Source organism: Trachemys scripta, chromosome 8, assembly GCF_013100865.1.
Source record: "Trachemys scripta elegans isolate TJP31775 chromosome 8, CAS_Tse_1.0, whole genome shotgun sequence".
NCBI classification, from domain to species: Eukaryota; Metazoa; Chordata; order Testudines; family Emydidae; genus Trachemys; species Trachemys scripta.
The window spans coordinates 4,128,020-4,147,506 of record NC_048305.1 but is presented as its reverse complement, the minus strand read 5'-3'; the positions used below and the strand labels follow the sequence as shown (position 1 = coordinate 4,147,506).

Genomic DNA, 19,487 nt, shown 5'->3' with positions numbered 1-19,487 from the left:
AAAACTGACCATTGATTCCAACTCTTTGGTTCCCATCTTTTAACCGGTTACTGATCCATGAGAGGACCTTCCCTCTTACTCCATGGCTGTCCACTTTGCGTAAGAGCCGTTGGTGAATGACCTTGTCAAAGGCTTTCTGAAACTCCACGTACACTGTATCCACTGGCTCACCCTTGTCCACATGTTTTTGACCCCCCTGAAAGAATTCTAATAGCTTGGTGAGGCATGATTTCCCTTTACAAAAACCATGTTGGCTTTCCCCCCGACAAATCATGTTTGTCTGTGTGTCTGATAATTCTGGTCTTTGCTATAGTTTCAACCAATTTGCCTGATACTGAAGTCAGGCTTACCGCCCTGTAATTGCTAGGATCACCTCTGGAGCCTTTTTTAAAAATTTGGCATTACGTTGCCTATCCTCTAGTCAGCTGACACAGGCTGATTTAGACGATCGTTAGCTAGTTCTGTAGCCGTGCAATATCTGTTGTGTGAATGACTGGGCAGCTTCATTCTCTGGGACTGTCGCACCTCATTTACTGGGGATTTCGGACAGCAGAGCAGCTGCACTGGTGCAGTCTGCTAGTGTAGATGGGCCAAGCCACAGTTTGTCAGGGCAGTTTGCCGTTCCCATGAAATTAAGCTACGTTGCACTGGGGCAAATAACTGCAGCTTTGCCCATCTGTACTAAGGGTTTGCACTGATGGCTGTAACTGGGGCAAATTGGCAGTTTAAAGTAGGTTTCAATTCTGCCTTTATGTGCTTTAAAGAATTTTTAAACCTTGGGGCTCTGACTACATTTTGTTTGTTTTAGAATGTATAAAGCTGACATAACAAATATTTTTTTCAGGGTCTTTTTATCTTTTAGAAATATCCCATGTGTGGAATCGGTTCTTCCTTGCAAGTGCAGGAGTCTTGCTGGCATCACCTTGGCTGCAGAGATGGAGGGCGGGAGGGAAGTGTCTCTTGTCTTTTAACAAAGACATCCTTTCTCCAAAGTGTTCCTTGGTTATTGAAGTAAAGTAGATAGTGCCACAAACAAAACCATCACTATTAAACAGGCTGATTCTTAATACACCTAAAAAAGCGGCCGCCCCTCCTCTCCCCCCCCAAAAGGTGCAAGCTCTATGCCTCACACACTCCATCAAGTGTTGGTGCTTGCATTTTGCTGCATGAATTGCCTGGCAAGAGTGGGTGTTGAGTCAGTGCAAAGCCCAGTACTTGTCTAACCGGAATATCCAGTGTTGTCTCTAGTCCGCTGTCCTGCATCTGGTAGCTGCTTTCAGGGATTCTTGCATCTTCCTCTGAATAGACAGTTAAGGAATAAGCCGTCTATAGAGAGAGTCTCCTCTCCTCTTCTCTCGCCCCCCCCCCCCCCATTGGTGGCTTTTTTACGCCCTGACACATGAGGATTTATGTATTGTATTGTATTAAGGGGAGGGCTGATCTGACCTAGGTTTAGGTTGTCTAACACTTTCCATTATCCAGGATTCTTCAAGAAGCTCTTTCATTTCCACTGTTTGCAGCAGACCTGCGGTATTCACTGGGGGGAGGGGGGAGTCTCCTTGGGCTAGAAAAGTGCCTCCTCTTTCTCCAATTAAATTCCGCTCCGATTTGGCTGAGATGGACTGTTCAAAATCACCATTTCCTTCCTCGGGACAGCCTTGGCAGACAGCCAGAATCCCTGACCTCCTCGGGCTGGGCTAACCTTGCTGCTGCTGCAGCGGCACGTTACCGTGCTGGGAACGCCAGGGAGAGTTGCCAGGGCAGCCGGGCTTTTTGGGGGAGGGAGCTGAGCCCCGTAGCCCCCCAGACTCAGCACCAGTGGCTCATGTACACATGAGTGCACCCGCCCTGGGGGTACTCCGTGGAGTAAGCGCTCTGGGCAGTCGTGGTGATGGGATGGTCTCTCTGTCCATTTAAATGTCTGGATTTTAGAAATCTTGTTAAGCATCTGGAAGTCTAAAGTGCTGGTCTTTTCAAAGGAGCCTAAGGGAGTTAGGTGCGCAAGGTGCCCAACTACTGTTGGAATTAAGTGGGCTAAGAGCACCTAGGCTCCTTTTGAAATGCCCAGTCCCAGCAGATACCTTGGTGGTGGTCCTTTTCCGCACTGTAGGAATAGTTTGCCACGCAGGTCCTTGCAATGTGCCATTACCTAGTTGCATGGCCTGTGCTGCGGTACCAGGGGTGTCTCGTGGATTGCTTCGATCCCTTAGAAAGCCATTGTGAGCTGCTTGTAGAAGGAGAAGGCAGGCTGGCTAAAGCTCTGGTTTTGATTTCCCCAAGCAGGTAATAAGTAAACATGTCTCCTAGCCTGAGCGTAACACTTCACCATTCCATAGTGCGATTCATCTTCAAAGCATGTTGCAAACGCTAATGAGCTGGAGTTGAGCTGTGTTGCTGCGTTGTCCTTGGTACCTGTTTCAGTGGCTGTCTTAGTGCATACGGTTGACAGGCGTTCATTAACCTGAAAGCCTGGCTGGACTTCCCCACTTGTGGTGTCTGCCTGTGACAATGCTACTTTCTCCTCAAACCATTCAGGGAAGCCAAACCAGTTTTGTGTCATTCTCACCCACCCAGCCCCCTGAAATGACCAGCTAGCAAAATAGCAAGACCCAGAAATGGTGGGGCTGTCCTGTGATCTGAAATTCCCCAGGAGCGAGACAGCGTGAGGGAGTAGATAACTCAGGCCTCAAGCCACAGCCCACAGTGCTCTGTTCCTCGCTCTGCCACTGACTTGTTTTGTGGCCTTGGGCAAAATCTCTGGCCCTTAGCTTCCCTTCCCGTCCTTTGTCTATTTAAACTGTAAACTCTTCCGGGTGGGGACTCTCACAAGTAAGTGTTTCGTACAGCGCCTCGCACTATGGGGCCCTAGGTCCACTCTGGCCTCTAGTTCTGGGAACACCAGTAATAAATACTAAGCAGGCACATGGTAATCCAAGCAGGCATTGCCCACGTACACTTGGAAAGGAATTGTGGCTTTGAGGTCACATGCAATAATTGAGACTAGTGTGGCTTGAGCCAAATCCATTTGGTGCATATGATAGGGCTCGTGGAAAGCTGCATATCTGCTCCACCCTCGCCAGGGAGCTGTTGTCTTTCTGCCAGAAGTCTCCTGACTTCTTAAATCAGGTTTGCCGTCGCGTTACTTTGGTTCCTCACCGTCCCCCAGTACGTGTCCTCAGTCCAGCTGTGAGGCAGTTGGTGCGGGCTTCTATCGGAGGTGTCCTCCTCCATAGAGATCGCATGCTCCACCCTCTCCTCAGCGTGCGAGCTGCTCTATCAATGCCTGCAGTGTACCAGGTTTGGGCTGGGTAGGTTTCTGCAGGGCCGGCTTGGGTGGGGTCTGCCGTCCTCTGGCATTTTTGCTGTGCTGGTTTTCTCTTTCTCCCTGTGCACGCTGTAGCGTAATGGAGCTGGACAAAGTACAGTGCCGCGAATGTTCCTGGGGGGTTCTAGCGTCCCCTGGGCGTACGATAAATGCGCAGAAAGGGCCATGTGAAAGGGAGTGATTCAGACCTGGGTTTAATTTGGAATTCACGAGTGGCTTTGTTAGCAGGCCCTTTATACCATTTGCAAAATAAGGAGCTGCTTACCGGTGGTGCAGGGACTGCATAGACCAGTGCAGCAGCCTTTGTGCCCAGGTATAAGCTAGGGATGTTCACTGAGTCAGCGCCGAGAGAGGGACGCCAGAGCGTGGACTACGCTAGGCTTAGGTGACATGGTGCTAAAACGCTGGTGCTCCCTGGAGCCGTATGTACACCAGCACCCCCACCCAGAACAACTGGGGGGGCAAAGTACCAAAAAAAGCTTAGCTTAGTGCAGACGCATCCAGGCTGGTGGTATCTGTCAGGTATGTGCCGTGGGCTCTTTACCATGCGTGGGTGTGGGCAGGAAGGGCCTCACTGGAATGTCTCCTTCACAAAGCTTGATGGTATATAATTCTCCATGAGCATTGGTTTAAAAAAAAAAATAAATATTCATTTCGGCTGAAGCCTTTGCGATAAGCTGAGCCACCCAGCCACGACAAGCGACTGAGGGAAATATCCCGCACCAACGCCCTTTGCTGGTGGCACCTAGGATCCGCCAGGCTGACTTAGCCGAGCAGAGGATGGTGGTGTGAGCAGCTGCTTGTACTCCAGCAGTCACTTATCCCTGTAGGGGCACTGCAGGCCTCCCAGTTGCTGTGTGTGTGTGTGTGTGTGTGTGTGTGGGGATAATCATGATATGCAACAGTTGGCTGGGTCACGCGCCCTCTGTGTTCTCGTTTGTCGGAAGTGCGATCCACTCATCTCGAGCCCTTTGTCCGTAGGTAGCAATTTACCCCCGTCTCTCTCTTGCTGTCCTGTGTATTCTCTCCACATAGATCTTGGTGGAACAGAGTGCTCAAAACTCTCCTGGCAAGCCCATGCTTGGCACATTCCGTTTTTAAAGCGCCCCACAAACCTCGTTCCTCCCAGCTCCTCCGTACGATAAGGGAGTAGTATTCCCATCTTGCAGATGAGGACAGGTTTAAATGATGGCTCTTAAGGCAGCCAGACTAGCCGAGTTCCTGGCTCCCTGTGCTGTGTTCGTTCCTTTCGACCATGTGTCCCTCTCCTGTTAGTTGGGGAAGAGGGCCTCTCCTAGCGGTGCTGCTGGGCATCCCGGAGGACATACCTATGAAATTGTGCATTAGATTTGTCTTGGGGTGCTTCACTGAGTTCTAGGCGCAGGATTGCAGTCTGGGGGGGAGCTGAAACCCAGGGGAAGGCTGGAGGGATTATATCTGGTACAGTGGCAGCAGGGAGGGGAGGAGGGGTAGGGGATCCCCCCCCCCTTCCCCCAGACACACCCGCTAACGGTGTAAATTGAAGACGCTGTGCCGTATAGTTAATTCCATGTGTTAGCGGCTTGATTTTTCAGAGGGGCTGAACGTTCGCCGCTACTGTTGAAGTCAGCGAGAGCTCCAGATGCGGTTGGAAAGCAGGCCCGGGGTTTCTGTTGTATCTCTAGGTGCCTTTTGAAGCTATATTTAGCTGGTGACCTCTGTGGGCGTGGAGTGGAGAATTCAGGGGCTGTTTGGAAAGAGTTCTGCTGCCTCCACTAAGGAAAGTAAAAGCTTAATGGTGAGCATGGCTCCAGCGAGTGGGCGCTTGTGCTGCGGGCTCGGCTTTCTGGCATCGCCGTCTGTGGGAGGACGAGGACGGTGGATGAGTGCCAGCTAGCAAGGAGGATTCCAGAACCAGGGAGCTGGTGTCTAAGTGAAATCCCACTCGGGAACCCTTTGAAGGGGGAATTGACGGGGAAACTCTGCTTTGCCACTTCTTATTCTGGCTCATTGGCGCTTCAGTGTGCCCAGCTCGGCGCCCTGGCCCCACTCCTGGGCGCTAAGGCCTGAAAAGGGACCGTTTTGACCGCCTAGTCTGAGCACCTGTGTAACGCAGGCTGGCTCCGAGAAGCAGTGAGCTTCCAGGGCGTTCTGTGGCACAGCGCGGCTCCCAGCCACTTCTAATCTGCTGTCGCCTGGGGCTGCTAATGGGATGTCCATGCTCCTCCAGCCCCTTCTTCCTGCCCTTCCCCCTGTTGGAATAAAGCCACCGAGCCAATGTTGCAGGGGTACCAGTGCCCATCGTTCTATCCCTGCAGAACCCTGGGCTTGCCTCCGGAACGGGGGGTGCCCAGTGCATGGTACCTTTCCCTTTCCCCTCACTCAGCAGAGGATGGGTCCTGGGGATTGGGGGTGGGGGGGGGGTCTGCTGGCTGTCTCATGGATGTGCAGGGTTGGTATTTGCAGAGCTGGCTCTTCCTGGTGTGTGCGTGAGCTCTTGCCTGCTGGTGAGGCCGCTATGGCGCTCGCAGGGTGGTAAAACGGAATTGAGGAGTTATCTTCATTTTCGTCCCTGGCTGGCTGCAGTGCATTGTTCTGCCTGTGGTACCAGGAGCGTGCGGCGGAGGGCTGGGGAGAAGTATGGGCAGGGAGAGGGGTGCATAGCGTTGAAGTGCATCTGTAGTCAAGCGCACACGTGCCGCATATGAGCCATCCCACAGCACGCGTTTAAAAAAAAAAAGGGGGGGGGGTTAGAGACACGATCCGTGTACGGTATAACATGGTTGTGAGCATGTGTGAAGTCCCGTATGTGACCCGCCTGCTTTTAAAGCCACCGTCTCTGAACCAGCTGCATCAAACCTTGTAAACCAATTTCACAACTGAAATTCCAGCCAGATGTTACAATGGCGACGTTGTGCTCCCCTTGGCCCAGGCTTTACTCAGAGATGTTTTCAAACTGTTTAAAAAACATTCTTCGAGTACTGGGTCACTAGCCTTCCTCTGGGCAGGACACCTAGTGCCTGGGAGGGAGCACAGATACAGTTCTGTGGACTTAGCGGACGAAAATCATCTAGGGGTGAAATATTGGGCCCAGCACCCCTTAAAGGTGAGGTGCAGAACTGAAGTGGAGCTGGAGTTAAGCCCCGGTATATTTTCAGGGTGGCTGCAGTAAACCTGCCTCGGGGTCAGTGGCACAGAGAAGCTGGAGCTGAAAAAACCTCACCCCAGTGCTGTTCTCTGACCATCTAGCAGGCATAAAAATGCAGGGCATTCCAGGGCATCTTCTGGATGTTGGAGGGGGACAGGGTTTTCTCTCTGTGGGGCGTGGGGGGGTGGAAGGAGGATGCCAAGTGTAGGTGAGAGGAAAAGCATTTAATTGCCCCCTACAGTCTCGTCCACCTCCCACGCTCCTGTGCAGCGCTTTGTCGTCATTACGCTAGTGCCCAGAGGTGCCAGGCTCGCATAGTGCTGCGCGACAGTCCCTGCCCCAACGAGTTTGCTGTCAAAATAGCCAAAGAGTGGGAGAAAGGAAGTTGTTTTGGAGGCCCCACTTGCTACGCCAAAATAAACAATCCGGGACCCCCATTGTGCTAGGCGCTGTACGTGCGCACACACGCACACGTTGTATTATCACCGTTTTACAGCTGGTGATTGATGTCAGGTGGGGAACTGAGGCACAGAGAAATGGCGACTTGCCCAAGGTGGGACAGGCAGGCTGTGGCAGACCCAGGATCTGAGCCCCAGGCAAGTGCCCTATCCACAAGCCCATCCTTCCTCACCTGTGCAGCGGGTCATGGATGCTGCTCTGTTCTTCTGTGGCCTTTTACTGAATGGAGACCATAGTTATTCTACTGGCCCCCTGAAATTAATGGTGGCAGCCGTGACACATGGCAGTGCTCGCCCGGCCTGCCTTGAGAGGGGCCACGGCTGAACCTCTCCCTTTCCAGGCCAGCCCCGACAGAGTCCCGTGATTGTACAACTGAGGCTTCTGTGTGCAGCGGACGCATCTGCGCTCTCGCATGCTGGTCTTTGCATGGATGCTCCTGTGCAGGGCATGCGCTGGGGGCCCATGCATGCAGTGTGGAAGGGGGTATTACCAGCATCCATGGAGCCACTCGAACAGGAATACCCCACCGAGCCGTGCTGCAATCCTGCCCACTAGGGCAGCTGTTTGGATCGGGATTGCACTGTTTCAAACTGTCATGGCCAGTTCAGGGCAGCTGATTCCCTCTGCCCACCTGCTAGGGGAGGGGACGGGAGGAGAGCCGGTAGAGACAGCCTCAGCTGCTCCCTTCCCGTGGAGCTGTGTGTCTCCAGTTGCTGCCTGGCAGAGGGCGCTCGCACAGCTGCTGCCTTTTGCCGAGATCAGAGCAGTTGCGAGGAGCCGGGCGCACATACGACACGCCGGGCAGCCAGGGCCACGTGTCCCTCATTAAAATCGCTCCACCACCCTCTCGGGAAAAGCCAAGCTCATCAAGCCATTTTGGTGCCCAGCTGCTCGAGGGCTCGCTTGTTCTACTGCTTATGCAGCAGATTTCAGTTTGCGTGGTGCTTTACAGAACAAGCAGAACTTCACTGCCCCTCCTCCCAAGAGCTGTGTCGGAGTTGAGCAAGCTGGCAGTCATGCTGAGTGTGGGAGGGGCTGTGTGTGGAGGACAAGTCTCCGGGCTGGTCTCCATCCCAGAAACAGGCCTGCTCAGAAGCTAGTTGCAGCAGGAGAAGTCCCCCGGCCTGCAACACGGCCAGTGGTGTGCTGTCCTGCAGCGTAGATCAGATCAAACCACCATGTGGTCATGTCCGCTAACCATGCGAACAAGCCTACGCTGTGATGGGGTTTGCAGACGGATCACAGAACCTGGCTGAATCCTGTTTGTAAAATAAACCATATGCAGGGATGTGCTAGAGTCTTAATAGATCGCCTAGCTTCAGTGTTCAGGTGGGCTTTTGTGTGGATGCTTCAAACTCTGCAGATTGGAAGCGAAGGCCAGGTCTACACCACAGACTTCTGCTGGCATAGCTGTGTAGTCAGGGGTGCGATCCGTGACCAGCAGAGACAAGACAGGCAAACCTCTCTAGCTTGGATACAGCTATACTGACAAACGGTGCACCCGTACCGGTATCATTTGTTTCATTTGGGAGGTGAGGCAGGTTTATTGCACCGGTACAAAGGCAGTGTCACTCCGTCCACACAAGGAGCGCTTTGGTGGTACTAAAAAGCCCTCCTAATTCAGTCGCCATTGTTCCTTCGCTCCCTGGTCGTCGTCCCTGTCAGCCCTGCCATGCTGGGTGTAATTCTGCCTTGTTGTCAGCCCTGGCATTTACTCCCTTAGTAATAGCCATTGCAGGTCTGTCTGTATTCACTAGCCGTGGTGGGGGTTGGGCATTTGTCCCTCCATGTTAACGTGAAGGGCCCTGACTGACCCCCGTGCAGTAATGTCGCTCTCTGTGTGCTCACACTTCCTAGATGTCTGTGTTAAATGCCTAACTGTCCCGTTCTGCTTGTGAATTCAGGGGAGACACCCGGCTGCAGGCGGCCAAGGGCTAGTGTCCTCTCGCTTGGGCTGAGCCGGCTGGGGTGGGACTGGCCAGCCTCTTAGTGAGCAAAGCTGCACCCGTGAGACTGACCCCGACTCGTGCATTGCAGGGAGAGATCCCTTGGTATAAATGGGGTGTGTAGCGTAGAGGTGGAGAATAGGAAACGCTGGCTGTCAGTTGGAGTGTAACTCTCCCTGCCTGGGGGGCTGGGTGATGAGTGGATTGGGGAAGGGTGGTGCCGGGAATTGGACCAGGGTCTGCAGCCTCCGCGATCATGGTTGTGGCAGGTGACCTTTCAAGTCTTTGTGGCCCAGCATCGGTAGAGGTTTGGGACTGTTTCTGCCGTGCGCCCAGAGGTGAAATGGGGACTCTCCGTTGGAGTGATTTGGGTTGTTGATTTTGGGTCGGAGCGGAGAAGGTTGGACTCCGGAGCGAATAGTTAAGAGAGACACTGCACTCTGCCAATCCAGCAGAGAGCAGGTGAGCTCCTTTCAGAATCACAAGGTCCAGCCTGTCCCATTCATTACACTTCCTCCTGGGATCTCCGCCTCCTCCCCCCACGAGAGGGGTTGGATGCTTCCGGATTTGGTCACGTAGGGGATATCTGTGCTGCGTGCGAAGCCCAGGACACTGGGACCTGGGCATGTTTCCAAGGCCGTGATTGAGTGTCTGTCTGCACTGCATTGGTAACCTGGGTTTACAGTGGCTGGATCTGGTCTCACAGCTGCGCTAACGTGTCCATGCTGCACTATGTAGACTCCGACTTGGGTCTGCAGCTGGCCCTGCTTCCACATTGCAAAAGGCCAGGGCTTCGACCTGAATCGCAACAGTTCTGACTCACCCCTAAGACCCAGTGCTTGCTGACCTGAGTCGGGTTGATTGGTGTGTGTGCATGGAATTGGGGCTTGGGCCCGGTGTGGACAAACCCTTCCCCTCCTCCTTTCTAAGGGCTGGATGGGTAACTCACCTTGGTGCACTGTGGGGAAGAGAAGGGTCATTGGGAAGATCTAAGAGGGACTCTGGCCCAGGTAGGGAGAGGACTCAGCTAGTGCCAGCACGTGGCTTTCTCTCTCCACTGTCCATTGAGGTTAACGCTCTAGCAACGCTTGGTGTTGCGTATTAACGCCTCTGTTTTACTTTCACAGAACATACAACTCCAGCCAAAGTGGTGAGGGCTGCAAACCCCAGGCAGCGGAAAGGAAGCAAGGTACGTCTGCCTCTGCCTCTTCCTGTTTCTGGTGGGGTATTACCTGGCGCTCGCTGTTTGTCTTCTGCATTGCAGCAGCACTTAGAGGCCCAGCCGCGATTGGACTCAGTGTGCTGGGCGCTGTACGTACACGTAGGGAGACAGAGTCCCTGCCCCCAAGAGCGCTTAGCCTCACAGACAAGACAGGCAAAGCATTGGAGGGGAAGTGACTTGCCCCAGGTCAGTGACAGAACTGGGATTAGACCCCAGGTCTCCTGGACTCCCAGGTCACTGCTCTGTCCACTAGACCACGCTGCCTCCCCTGCCACTTAGGGCAGTATTTTTGTTACGTCACCGGGGAGCAAGCTCTCTGAATAGTGCATGCATTTCCACTCCCTAGCAGCCAGGGGTGGCTCTTCACCCACACACCCTGCAGCTCTGCACAGCCGCTGGTTCTGGGTGGCCGCCGGAAACCTGCGCGTGCCTCCAGCAGCGTGTGGTGCTTCCATGGCAGTGCCCAGCTCTGGGACATGGCAGTGCTGTAGAGGGCACTTTTCTCCCAGCTGCTGCGTTTACAAGAGCGTGCCACTCTGGGTTGTCAGTCCAGCCAGGCTCTTGCATATGACCTGTCATCAGAGCATCTCCTAGGGCTCTCCTCAGCACCCTCAGAGGCAGGGGTTGTGCCTAGATGCCACGGTGACGGGCACAACTTAAATTGGTGCCCTCTGCCCACCTGTATGTTGGGTGCAATGCCTGCCCGCCTCCCGGGGGGTGGGTGTGAGCCCATGTGCCCGCGCGGATGGATCGATGTCGGTGAAGCGGATGGACGATGCACAGCACCATGTGGGTGCCTAGAACGACCATCATTCCCCACCCGCTTGGACCTGCTCCGTGCTGTCCCTCGGAGGCCGTTGTTTCTTCTTCGAGTGCTTGCTCATGTCCAGTCCATATTAGGTGTGTGCTCACCGCATGCACCAGTGCCGGAAGTTTTTCCCTTAGCAGTATCCGTAGGGGACAGGCTCTGGCGCCCCCTGGAGTGGCACCTGCATGGCACAATATAAGGGGTGCTGCTGACTCCCCCCCACCCTCAGTTCCTTCCCGCTGCCAGTGATGGTGCGGGAACTTCAGCTAGCTTTCGCCTAGTTCAGTGTGTCTCTTTGTAAAATAGTTGTGTTTAGTTCAGTATTTACCCTTAGTATTCGTTCTAGATAGCTGGTCCCGGATGGGACTCAGCCTAGGGATGGGGGATGCCCTGGGGATCCTCAGGCTTTAAACCATGCGATTGTTGTAAGTGCCCCATTCCCACAGCGACTCACACGTTAGCCATTTAAGGTGTCTAGAAGGACACATAAGCGACAAGTGTCGCATCTGTAAGTCGTTCAAACCCAGAATGAAAAAGGAGAGAGCCGTCCGTCTCAGGACACCCCGATGGAGTCGGCACTGACCCCAGCACCAGAGCAGAGGTCCGACTCGACCGGGAGCGCCCCGAGCTGGCATTGATCCCCCTCCCCGGCCCTGGCAAGCCCTACAAGCAAAATAGCATAACGTCTTGTGGCGTTAACGTTCCTCCCCTGCTTGGTTGGGAAGCGACAGCCACGCCCTGCCTCTTTCCCCCTGCAAACACCTCTCGTTCTCAAAGAATCAGGTCTGAAAACTAGATCGAGTGGAGACACCAATAAACGGTCTAACTCCCTGCAAACCAAACCGCTTTGCTGGCAAGCTCCAGCCCCACAGGGGAAGGCGCATGAATGGTGTGTTGTGAGTGGCCTTGGTGGCTGCTCTGGGTGGATTGAATTGAAACCAGATGCCTGTTCTTGCCTCAATTGAGCACAGAGCTCTGCTGCTGCTGGCTCGCGTAATTGGCAGCACTTGATTGCAATTGTGCTGTTTAATGTGCGTGAGCCCTGCAGTCATCTGCCGCCAGGTGGCACGAGCGTTTAGAATGAACTTCAAAGTGAATTCGGTATCCCAGCTGGATTACTCCTCTTTAAGGGAAACGGGGCTGGGCTGAAACCCCGCCGAGCCTTGCAGTTGTGGTCTGACCCCACCAGGCGGCACCAGGATGATGTTGGAGTTCAGCTCCAGACATCTGATTGCGGAAATAGAGGGGATTTAGAGACTGACAACAAAATTGCCTAGGGGCCTGGAGAGAGCAGGTTGGCCTAGGGAAGAGATGATCCTTCCACGCAGTAGTGAGGAGTATAAAGAGGGTGTCAGCAGCTGCTATTTCTGATTTTATCACACCGCTCATCTGGGTGAGCTGTTGGCCACGGGGCTTGAACCTGACCCTTGTGGCTCTGAACATGTGACCGTCTTCTCTCTGAGCTAAAAGCAGGGTCATCCAGCTCTGTGGCCAGCTAGCAGTAGGAAGGTACAGCGAAGCGCCCAGAGTGGGTCTGCGGTGCACTCATCCATCATTCAAGAATAGGGGGATGTTCAACAAACTCCAAGGCAGCACATTTAAAACCACCGGACAATAATATTTTATGCCATCTATAACTAGCCGGTGAAACTTGTTGCCCATGAGGTCACTGAGATCAAGTGCTTAACAGGATTTTAAAGAGGGTGACACTTTATGTGGATAATAATTATTCACGCTTCTTAGACAGGATTTTAAGGGTTATACACCCTGAGGCTTCAGGGCATAAACCAACCTTGGATCCCCCGGGGTAGGCAGCAACGTCCCCTTTGGGCATTTTATTCCATGGCTGTCCACGAGGATGTTTCTTGTCTCTTTCTCTGAAGCATCTGGTACTGGACGCTGCTGGATGGTGTCAGGACTGTTGGTCCGATCCTCTAGCCCAGGCCCTGTGGTCTGGAAGGGGGAGGAGGGATATTGGCCTATTGAATGCGAGGAAGCAGCCCATCAGAACCAGCGCTTGAGATTACTGTACTAACGAGATCTCTGTGTTTTTTGAATAAAGGTCGGTGACTTTGGTGATGCCACGAACTGGCCGACCCCTGGAGAAATAGCCCACAAGAGCATCCAGGTAAGAAGCACGACCCTGCGAACAAAACCCTCTACTGTACGGCAACATCCGAGCTTTCCCTGGCGAATGAGTGATGTCCCTTCTTCTCTCTGAAGGCAGAGAGCTCTAGAAAAGTTGACTGCTCGAGACAAAGATGTCCTGTGGGCTTTTCCTCTGGAAGCAAGGTCTCCTGAGGGCTTCTCTGTCCCTAAAACAGCTGAAATAGACACTGTCAGCTGAAATCTTCCTTTATCACATTTCAATGCCTATTTTACCAATAGCACCACAGATTATTATAGTAGGGTTCGGAAAAGATACCTGAGACCTGCTAGTTGATGGACTAATCCTGCTAGCCACAGTGGAAAGAGCTAGGCTGCTACTCCCTGGAATGCAAGGAAGAAACAGCTGTGTATTGTTTGTGTATGTTTCTTAACTGTATTTCTCTGGGCAGATTCTAATGCCTTTACAATGTAAGTTTGTGTGAGTTGCTTTTTGTTCCCTTCGCTTTTCTTTTTCTCAAAACAGGCCAGTGTATATTTCCCTGTGCTGTTTTCAGTGTCTGTTTTCCTCTTTGTTTTCTCGCTCTCTGGCTCTTCTTCAGACTAGTCTCACCTTTAATGGGTCCCCTCTGTCTCCCTTATACACCCTCTGGTTCTTGACACATTCAGCAGCCTCCCAGTAACCAGAGAACTCAACGTACTAAAAGGCCCAGCTGCCCTCAGGCAGCACTCGAGCCCAGCCAGCTTTCTTTAGCTTCCTACCAAGGTGATGCCTCTGGACCCTGCTCAGGATGTGGTTTATCATGTGTAGTCTCCTGCTAGTGGGTTCCTGAGCTTGAAGCCCCCTTGTGTTACTAGAAAGGAGCAGCAGTTGGGTCTGCTAAATGTAGTCACCTTTCTTATAAAGACTTACCCAGTGAAGAGCACCAGCGCATGTCTCAGCGGCTCACTGCTTTCCCAGCAGCAACATGAAATTGGCCCCGTTGTTGTCAGTTTCCTTGTAACCACAGGGTTCTGAATTGTTGCCATGAAATTGACCCAAGCACTTATTAATTTCAGGCTGCTGCTGTTGAACAAAGCTCTGAGCAGCAGCGGAGGTGCCGAGGCCGCGGGCAGCCTCGGCAAGATGGCATTGCATCAGCTTTATGCTAGAGTGATGTTTACAGGCGATCCCTGCAACCGTAAGAGCTAGAATCTCCTCTATCTATTGTTAAAATCGTAGATCCTGCAGGTCTTGTTTCACTTCCGTTCCTAGGCGGTTTTGCATTCCAGTTCGGGAGGCAACGATGTTTGGGTTGGAAGAGTAGGGGTTTGTCAGAATTGGTTTGTCAGAATTGCGAACAACACACAAGCCTGGGTGTGTTGCTTAGGTTGGGTAAAAGATTGCTTTTACACGGTTCAGATTTGAGACGGGACTTGGATTGTCCCTTTAATAATAAAAAAAAAGCTAAAGGAGCAGTTTGAGCAGTCAGTGAGGAACATTCTGTACAAAGCTTCCACTTGCTTGTGTGAGTTGGAAACACTTTCATCTACCCACTGAGAAGACACTTGGCTGTTCAGAATACCCCAAATCAGCACAATTACAGTGACCTGTGTGCCTGAGGGGATGAATGCAGCTTTCTAAACACGACCTCCCTGTGGCTCAGAACATACCAGGCTCCTGCAGCCTTCTCAAGCCGAGGGAGAAATGAAGCCAGATGCCCTCAGCTTGTGCGGCTGTTCTGAAGTTGGTATCACAACATGCTGCTTCCTGAAGTGGAGGTGAGATGGCATCTCTCCTCTAGCCCAGCTCCCAGTTCCTCTTTCAGCCTGGAGTTCCTCCCCTTCCCTGACCCTCCAGTTCTGCACTGTTGTCCTCTAGAATTAACCCTTGAGGTGAAACTGTTTTTTCTTCCTATGTTCCCCTGCCCACTAATCTCCAAAACAGATAGAGTTTGGGACCTTTGCAGGCCAGAAGGAAGTGGTCCGGTTGTGAAGCCAGTGACCCCATGCTGGTTAAAACTGCACTTTCATGACCGCCTTAGCCAGCCCTGTCTGCGGTATGTCAGCACAGATGACCCTCCTGCTGGGAGAAGGGCCTGTGTGCCAGGAAGGCTCGCACCCTCCAGGCTGCTCCCTTGTCACTTCCATACATGAGCAGCCCCCAGCTGGCTGTAATCCACGTATGTTCTCCGTGTGTTAGCACATGTTGGACGGTAGGTTACATGGGAGAGCCCCTCTGTGCACTGCTCATCATGGAGGCAGGAGGCCCCAGGGGAATCTCAGCCAAGAGCGTTCATCGGTGTTGTTTTCTGGGGGGGGGGGAGGTGTCGGAGCTGGAGTTCAGGTCATGGCCCTGTGGGCACTGCCTCTCTCCTGCTGTAGCGCTGGTCGCTCCAGCTGAGCGACTCTTCGGGGTGCAGGGCATCGGCTCAGGAGGCAGCCAGGAATAGCTTGCTGTGGTCCCGGGTACAGAGGATTTCCTTTTAGGGATTCCCTGCACGTTGGGCTCCCTCGCTCAGCGGTGCTATTCTGGGCCAGGGAGCCTGGATCCTGTTCTGAACCCCGGGCACAGCGAGTCGGGCAGGGAAGTGCAGTAAGCCGGCTCTCTGGTGACGGGGGTCGAGTTACCCAGGTGAAAGCAGAACAGCCCGTGGCTTGGTGCCTGCTAACGCTGGCACTCATGAGGGGCATGGCCCCGCGCTGCTGCAGCCAAGATGCTGGAGCTGTCAAAGTCCTTCTATTTTTGGGCACCTTCCTTTCAGCATTCCTTTCCTGGCCATGCAATAGCTGCTGTCTGTCAGTGCCCCGTTGCTACCCTGCCTCTCCCCCCTGTGGTGAGAATCTTCATCAGATCCAGCATCTCAATGCAACAGGCAGCTCTGAGCATCCCTTATGTCCCCTCCCTGTATTTAGGAATCCTCTCCCCGCTGTTGTTCCCCCCTCGTGGGAGTGGGGGGACAACTCTTGTCGGTACCAGGCCCGAGTGTGCACTGGGAGTGATGATAGTGCAGGCAAAGCTCGTGCCAGCTTGTCTTCAAGCCCTTGATAGCTAAACTGCTCTTTACCAGGACCTGATGTCTCCCCAAGGTGAGATGCTGGGATCCCATCCCCAGACTAGTGACTGTCCTTCCCGCTTCCCCTCTGCGGGGCCAGATGGGCGTGGCCCTGGTAGGTGGATCTGACCAGCTCTGCGGAGTCTGTCCTGAGCCAGCTCCCACCACCCTTTGCCTCACCTGCCTCGCTCTTGTCTCCAGCAGCCGCCCAAACCCCAGCCCCTCCGGAAGCTGCCCATCAAGAAAGACATGAAAGAACAGGAGAAAGGGGACGGGAGCGATGGCAAAGAGAACCTGAAAACCAAATCGGACGAGTCCGGGGAGGAGAAGAACGGGGACGACGACAACCAGAAGTTGGCCCAGAAGAAGAAAGGTGAGGATGGGGGCGGGGTGGGCGAGATCCCGGGGGGCTGCCGGGAGATTGGGGATTTGGTTCTGGCCGAGCCAGCTTCCATGGCATCGTGACCTTTGATGTCCTGCTGCCCTGGCTATCGGAGTTCTCTGGCCACATCCAGATGGGCGATTGTAACCTGCGTCCCTCGGGGCTGCATCTGGAATCCATTCACAAGCTGGTGCAGAAGCAAGGCATGGTGCCTGCTAAGCAGAGAGTCCTGCTGTTTCGCCATCCGCCCTGGCTCCCTTTTGGGTTGTGGATAGAATTACCGGTGACTGGCTTTTGGCCTATGAAGCCCTGAATGGCCTGGCACCTACCAACAATGAGACTCCCCAACCCTCCCTTTCCTTCTCTCCCCCCCAGTGCAGCCACAGCTTTGAGTGGACCTGCATCAGTTGTTTGCAGGGTGTTTCCCATGAGTGTCCCTCTGCTCTGGGATTCGCTCCCCTACTCTGTTTGATCCAAACTAGTCCAGCTCTGTTCAGCTCCAGGGGAAGTTCCTCTTTTCTACAGCCTCTGGGGAGAGGGCATTAGCTAACCTCTGCTGGTAGGGATCAGCTGGCGAGGGGGTCTCCTGCTGGACGATGTTAGAGGCCGTGGAACCTGGGCTATGTAGCTGCTTGTAAACAAGAGATAATGGATAGGCGTGGAAGGGAGTGAGGCTTTGTCCCTGGATCTGAGGGGGCAGCCGGTGCCGGGCCTGGAATCTGTGCATCGGCCACCTCTGCCCTCCAGGAGTCTTGGTGTCGCTCCTGTTCCCTCTCAGAGTATCTGGGGTAGCAAAGAGTCAGGGATGTCTACACTTACACTGCTACAGCGGCCCAGCTGCAGCACTCCGTGTAGACACGCCCAGTGCCGACAGGCGGGGTTCTCCCATTGACATAGTTAATGCACCTCCCTGAGAGAATTCGTCCATCAACCTAGCACTGTCTGCATGGGGATTTTTCACAGCCCTGCGAGATGTAACTATGCCCATGTCAGTTCCAGTGTAGACCAGTCCTCAGCCGGTTGCTGGTGCAGGGACAGTCCCCATGAGATTGCAGAGAGAGGGGCAGACGCGTCTGAAAGACCTCTGAAAGAAGCAGCCTGCAAAAATCAGCAGAACTAGAAAATCAGGAGCATGGCAGTGCGCTCCATATCTTATGGGTACAGGGACCTTTCTGTATCCCTTGATGAGTTCTGGGAAGACCATAGCCTGCCTCTCGGATGGATGGATGGGCCCCATTCATCATCTTTCCTGGGGCAGTGGCTGCCTGTGTACTGGGAGATGTCAAGTGCAACTGACCCCAAGAGGTGGCTTTCCAGGCGGAAGCCTGTTTCGATCCCAGGGCACAACAGGCAGTCCAGCAGTGAGCGAGGTGCACGCAGTGGCAAGAACAGTCTTGGTCTCCTCTTTGTGCTTTGAAGCTCACCAGGTCAGGTCCGAGGTCCATGTGTGACTTTGGGGCCATGTGCAAGTGCCAAATACATGGGGCAGAAAGCTTTGAAGTCCAGTGGTTCTACCAGCAGCACCATGGCCCTGAGCTCCCCAGAGCGGCAGAGACTGGGGGTAAGGGAGCAGCACCCGGCCCTCCTGTGCTGTGGTTCGCAGTCTGAGTCTGTTCTCAGGGCACTGGTCCAGCAGGAGCCGCACAGAGGGATCTGTGTGAGAGGCCCAAGCGCCTTCTGGCCTGGAATTGGATGCATCCTAGATTCTGTCCCTGCTTGAACATGCAGGGAGCGGGGAGGGTGGGGGTGGAAGCAAATATTTGTTCTTCCTTTTAAAGCTGTGTCACGCCCTCATTCAGGCAACAAGCACAAGTGGGTCCCTCTGCAAATAGACATGAAGGCGGAGGCGCCCAGGGACAAAACGGCCTCTCGGAACAACCGGCAGAACGAGCAGCACCGGCACCTCTCCAACAACCGCAGTGATTTGAAAGGTGGGTGGGCTGGGCGGGGGCGGGGTCAGACGGTAGCTCCCCTGTCTCAGCACCTGGTGGCGCTGCTGCTGCAGCATTTCCAGCCTGCCGGTGGCATTTCCACAGCCATCACCGGCGTTGGAGACTTGCAAGGGCAGGGAGCAGCTCCTGGACGCTGCGGTCAGGGGCACGCTACGAACGATATCCAAAGGGAAGCTCTGGGGATGGTGTCGGTCGTGGTACGCTAATGCCAGGTGGGCCCTTTCCCAGCCACGCTTCTCCAAGGCAGGAGAAGGTCGGGGAAAGCCCAGGCTCTGCAGCATTTGCCCCCGAGGTAGAGAGCTCATCTGGGCACAGAGCAGAGAAGGGCTTTAGCCTTGTCACGTGTGCAGGGAGCATTGCACAGGGGATGGAATTGCTTTAGATGCTAGACTCTGGTCCCTGCCAAAGGACAAGGGGGAAGCGTCCCTCGGCTGGGGTGCAATCCCCAGGCCTAATTGCACATCAGAGCCCGCAGAGGGCGCTTTGACCTCACCTCTCGTGTCCCTCCTGTGCCCGCCCTTCCTCTTCCGCAGGCTGGCACCCGGATAACAAGCATGAGCGGAACTGGCCTGATCACGACGAAACCTCCAGCGTCAAGAGCGAGGGAGGAGCGGTGCGAGGAGCCTTCCGGGGCAGGGGCCGCGGCCGAGGCCGGGGCCGGAGTCGAGGAAGAGGAGGCACTCGCTGTACGTATAGCCCTGTTCTGGGTGTCTGTAACTGGGCGTGATGCAGTCAGCAATGGGCTGCACCCCGTCCTCGGAGTCCCTTTTGTAAGGGGACAGTGACTGACTGCTGCTGCTGGAGTGATGGGGGCTTGGAGCTGGTTTGTTTTTCAGGAAGGTGGGAAAGGATTTGGGGGTGATGGTGTTTGAGTGCACTTGGGAACAGTCAGGCCTGTCTCATTCCTCACAGCCCTGTCTCTTCAGGTCACCTGGGGTGCGAGCATTCACCACAGGCCAAAACCCACCGAGCTAGAAAATACCGTAACTCACCACGTGGAACGGTAGCCGTGGAGCTGATCAACAGCCCTAGTTTGGTACAGGTCAGCCGCAGAAATGGGTCCTGCACAGACGGAGAAAAGTGTCGTCCGTGCTCTGGGTACCTCGGCGTTTCGCCAGACAGACA

General features: G+C 54.1%; 1 protein-coding gene across 1 annotated transcript in view; it reads left to right on the top strand.

Moving 5' to 3' along the window:
- The window catches only part of LARP1 (La ribonucleoprotein 1, translational regulator), a 70,856-nt gene that overhangs the window by 35,943 nt on the left and 15,426 nt on the right, over nt 1-19,487 (top strand). Inside the window, 5 exon segments of the mRNA XM_034779719.1 lie at nt 9,985-10,046; nt 12,950-13,015; nt 16,230-16,401; nt 18,210-18,341; nt 18,896-19,048. Of these exon segments, the coding sequence (XP_034635610.1) occupies nt 9,985-10,046; nt 12,950-13,015; nt 16,230-16,401; nt 18,210-18,341; nt 18,896-19,048 (585 nt within the window).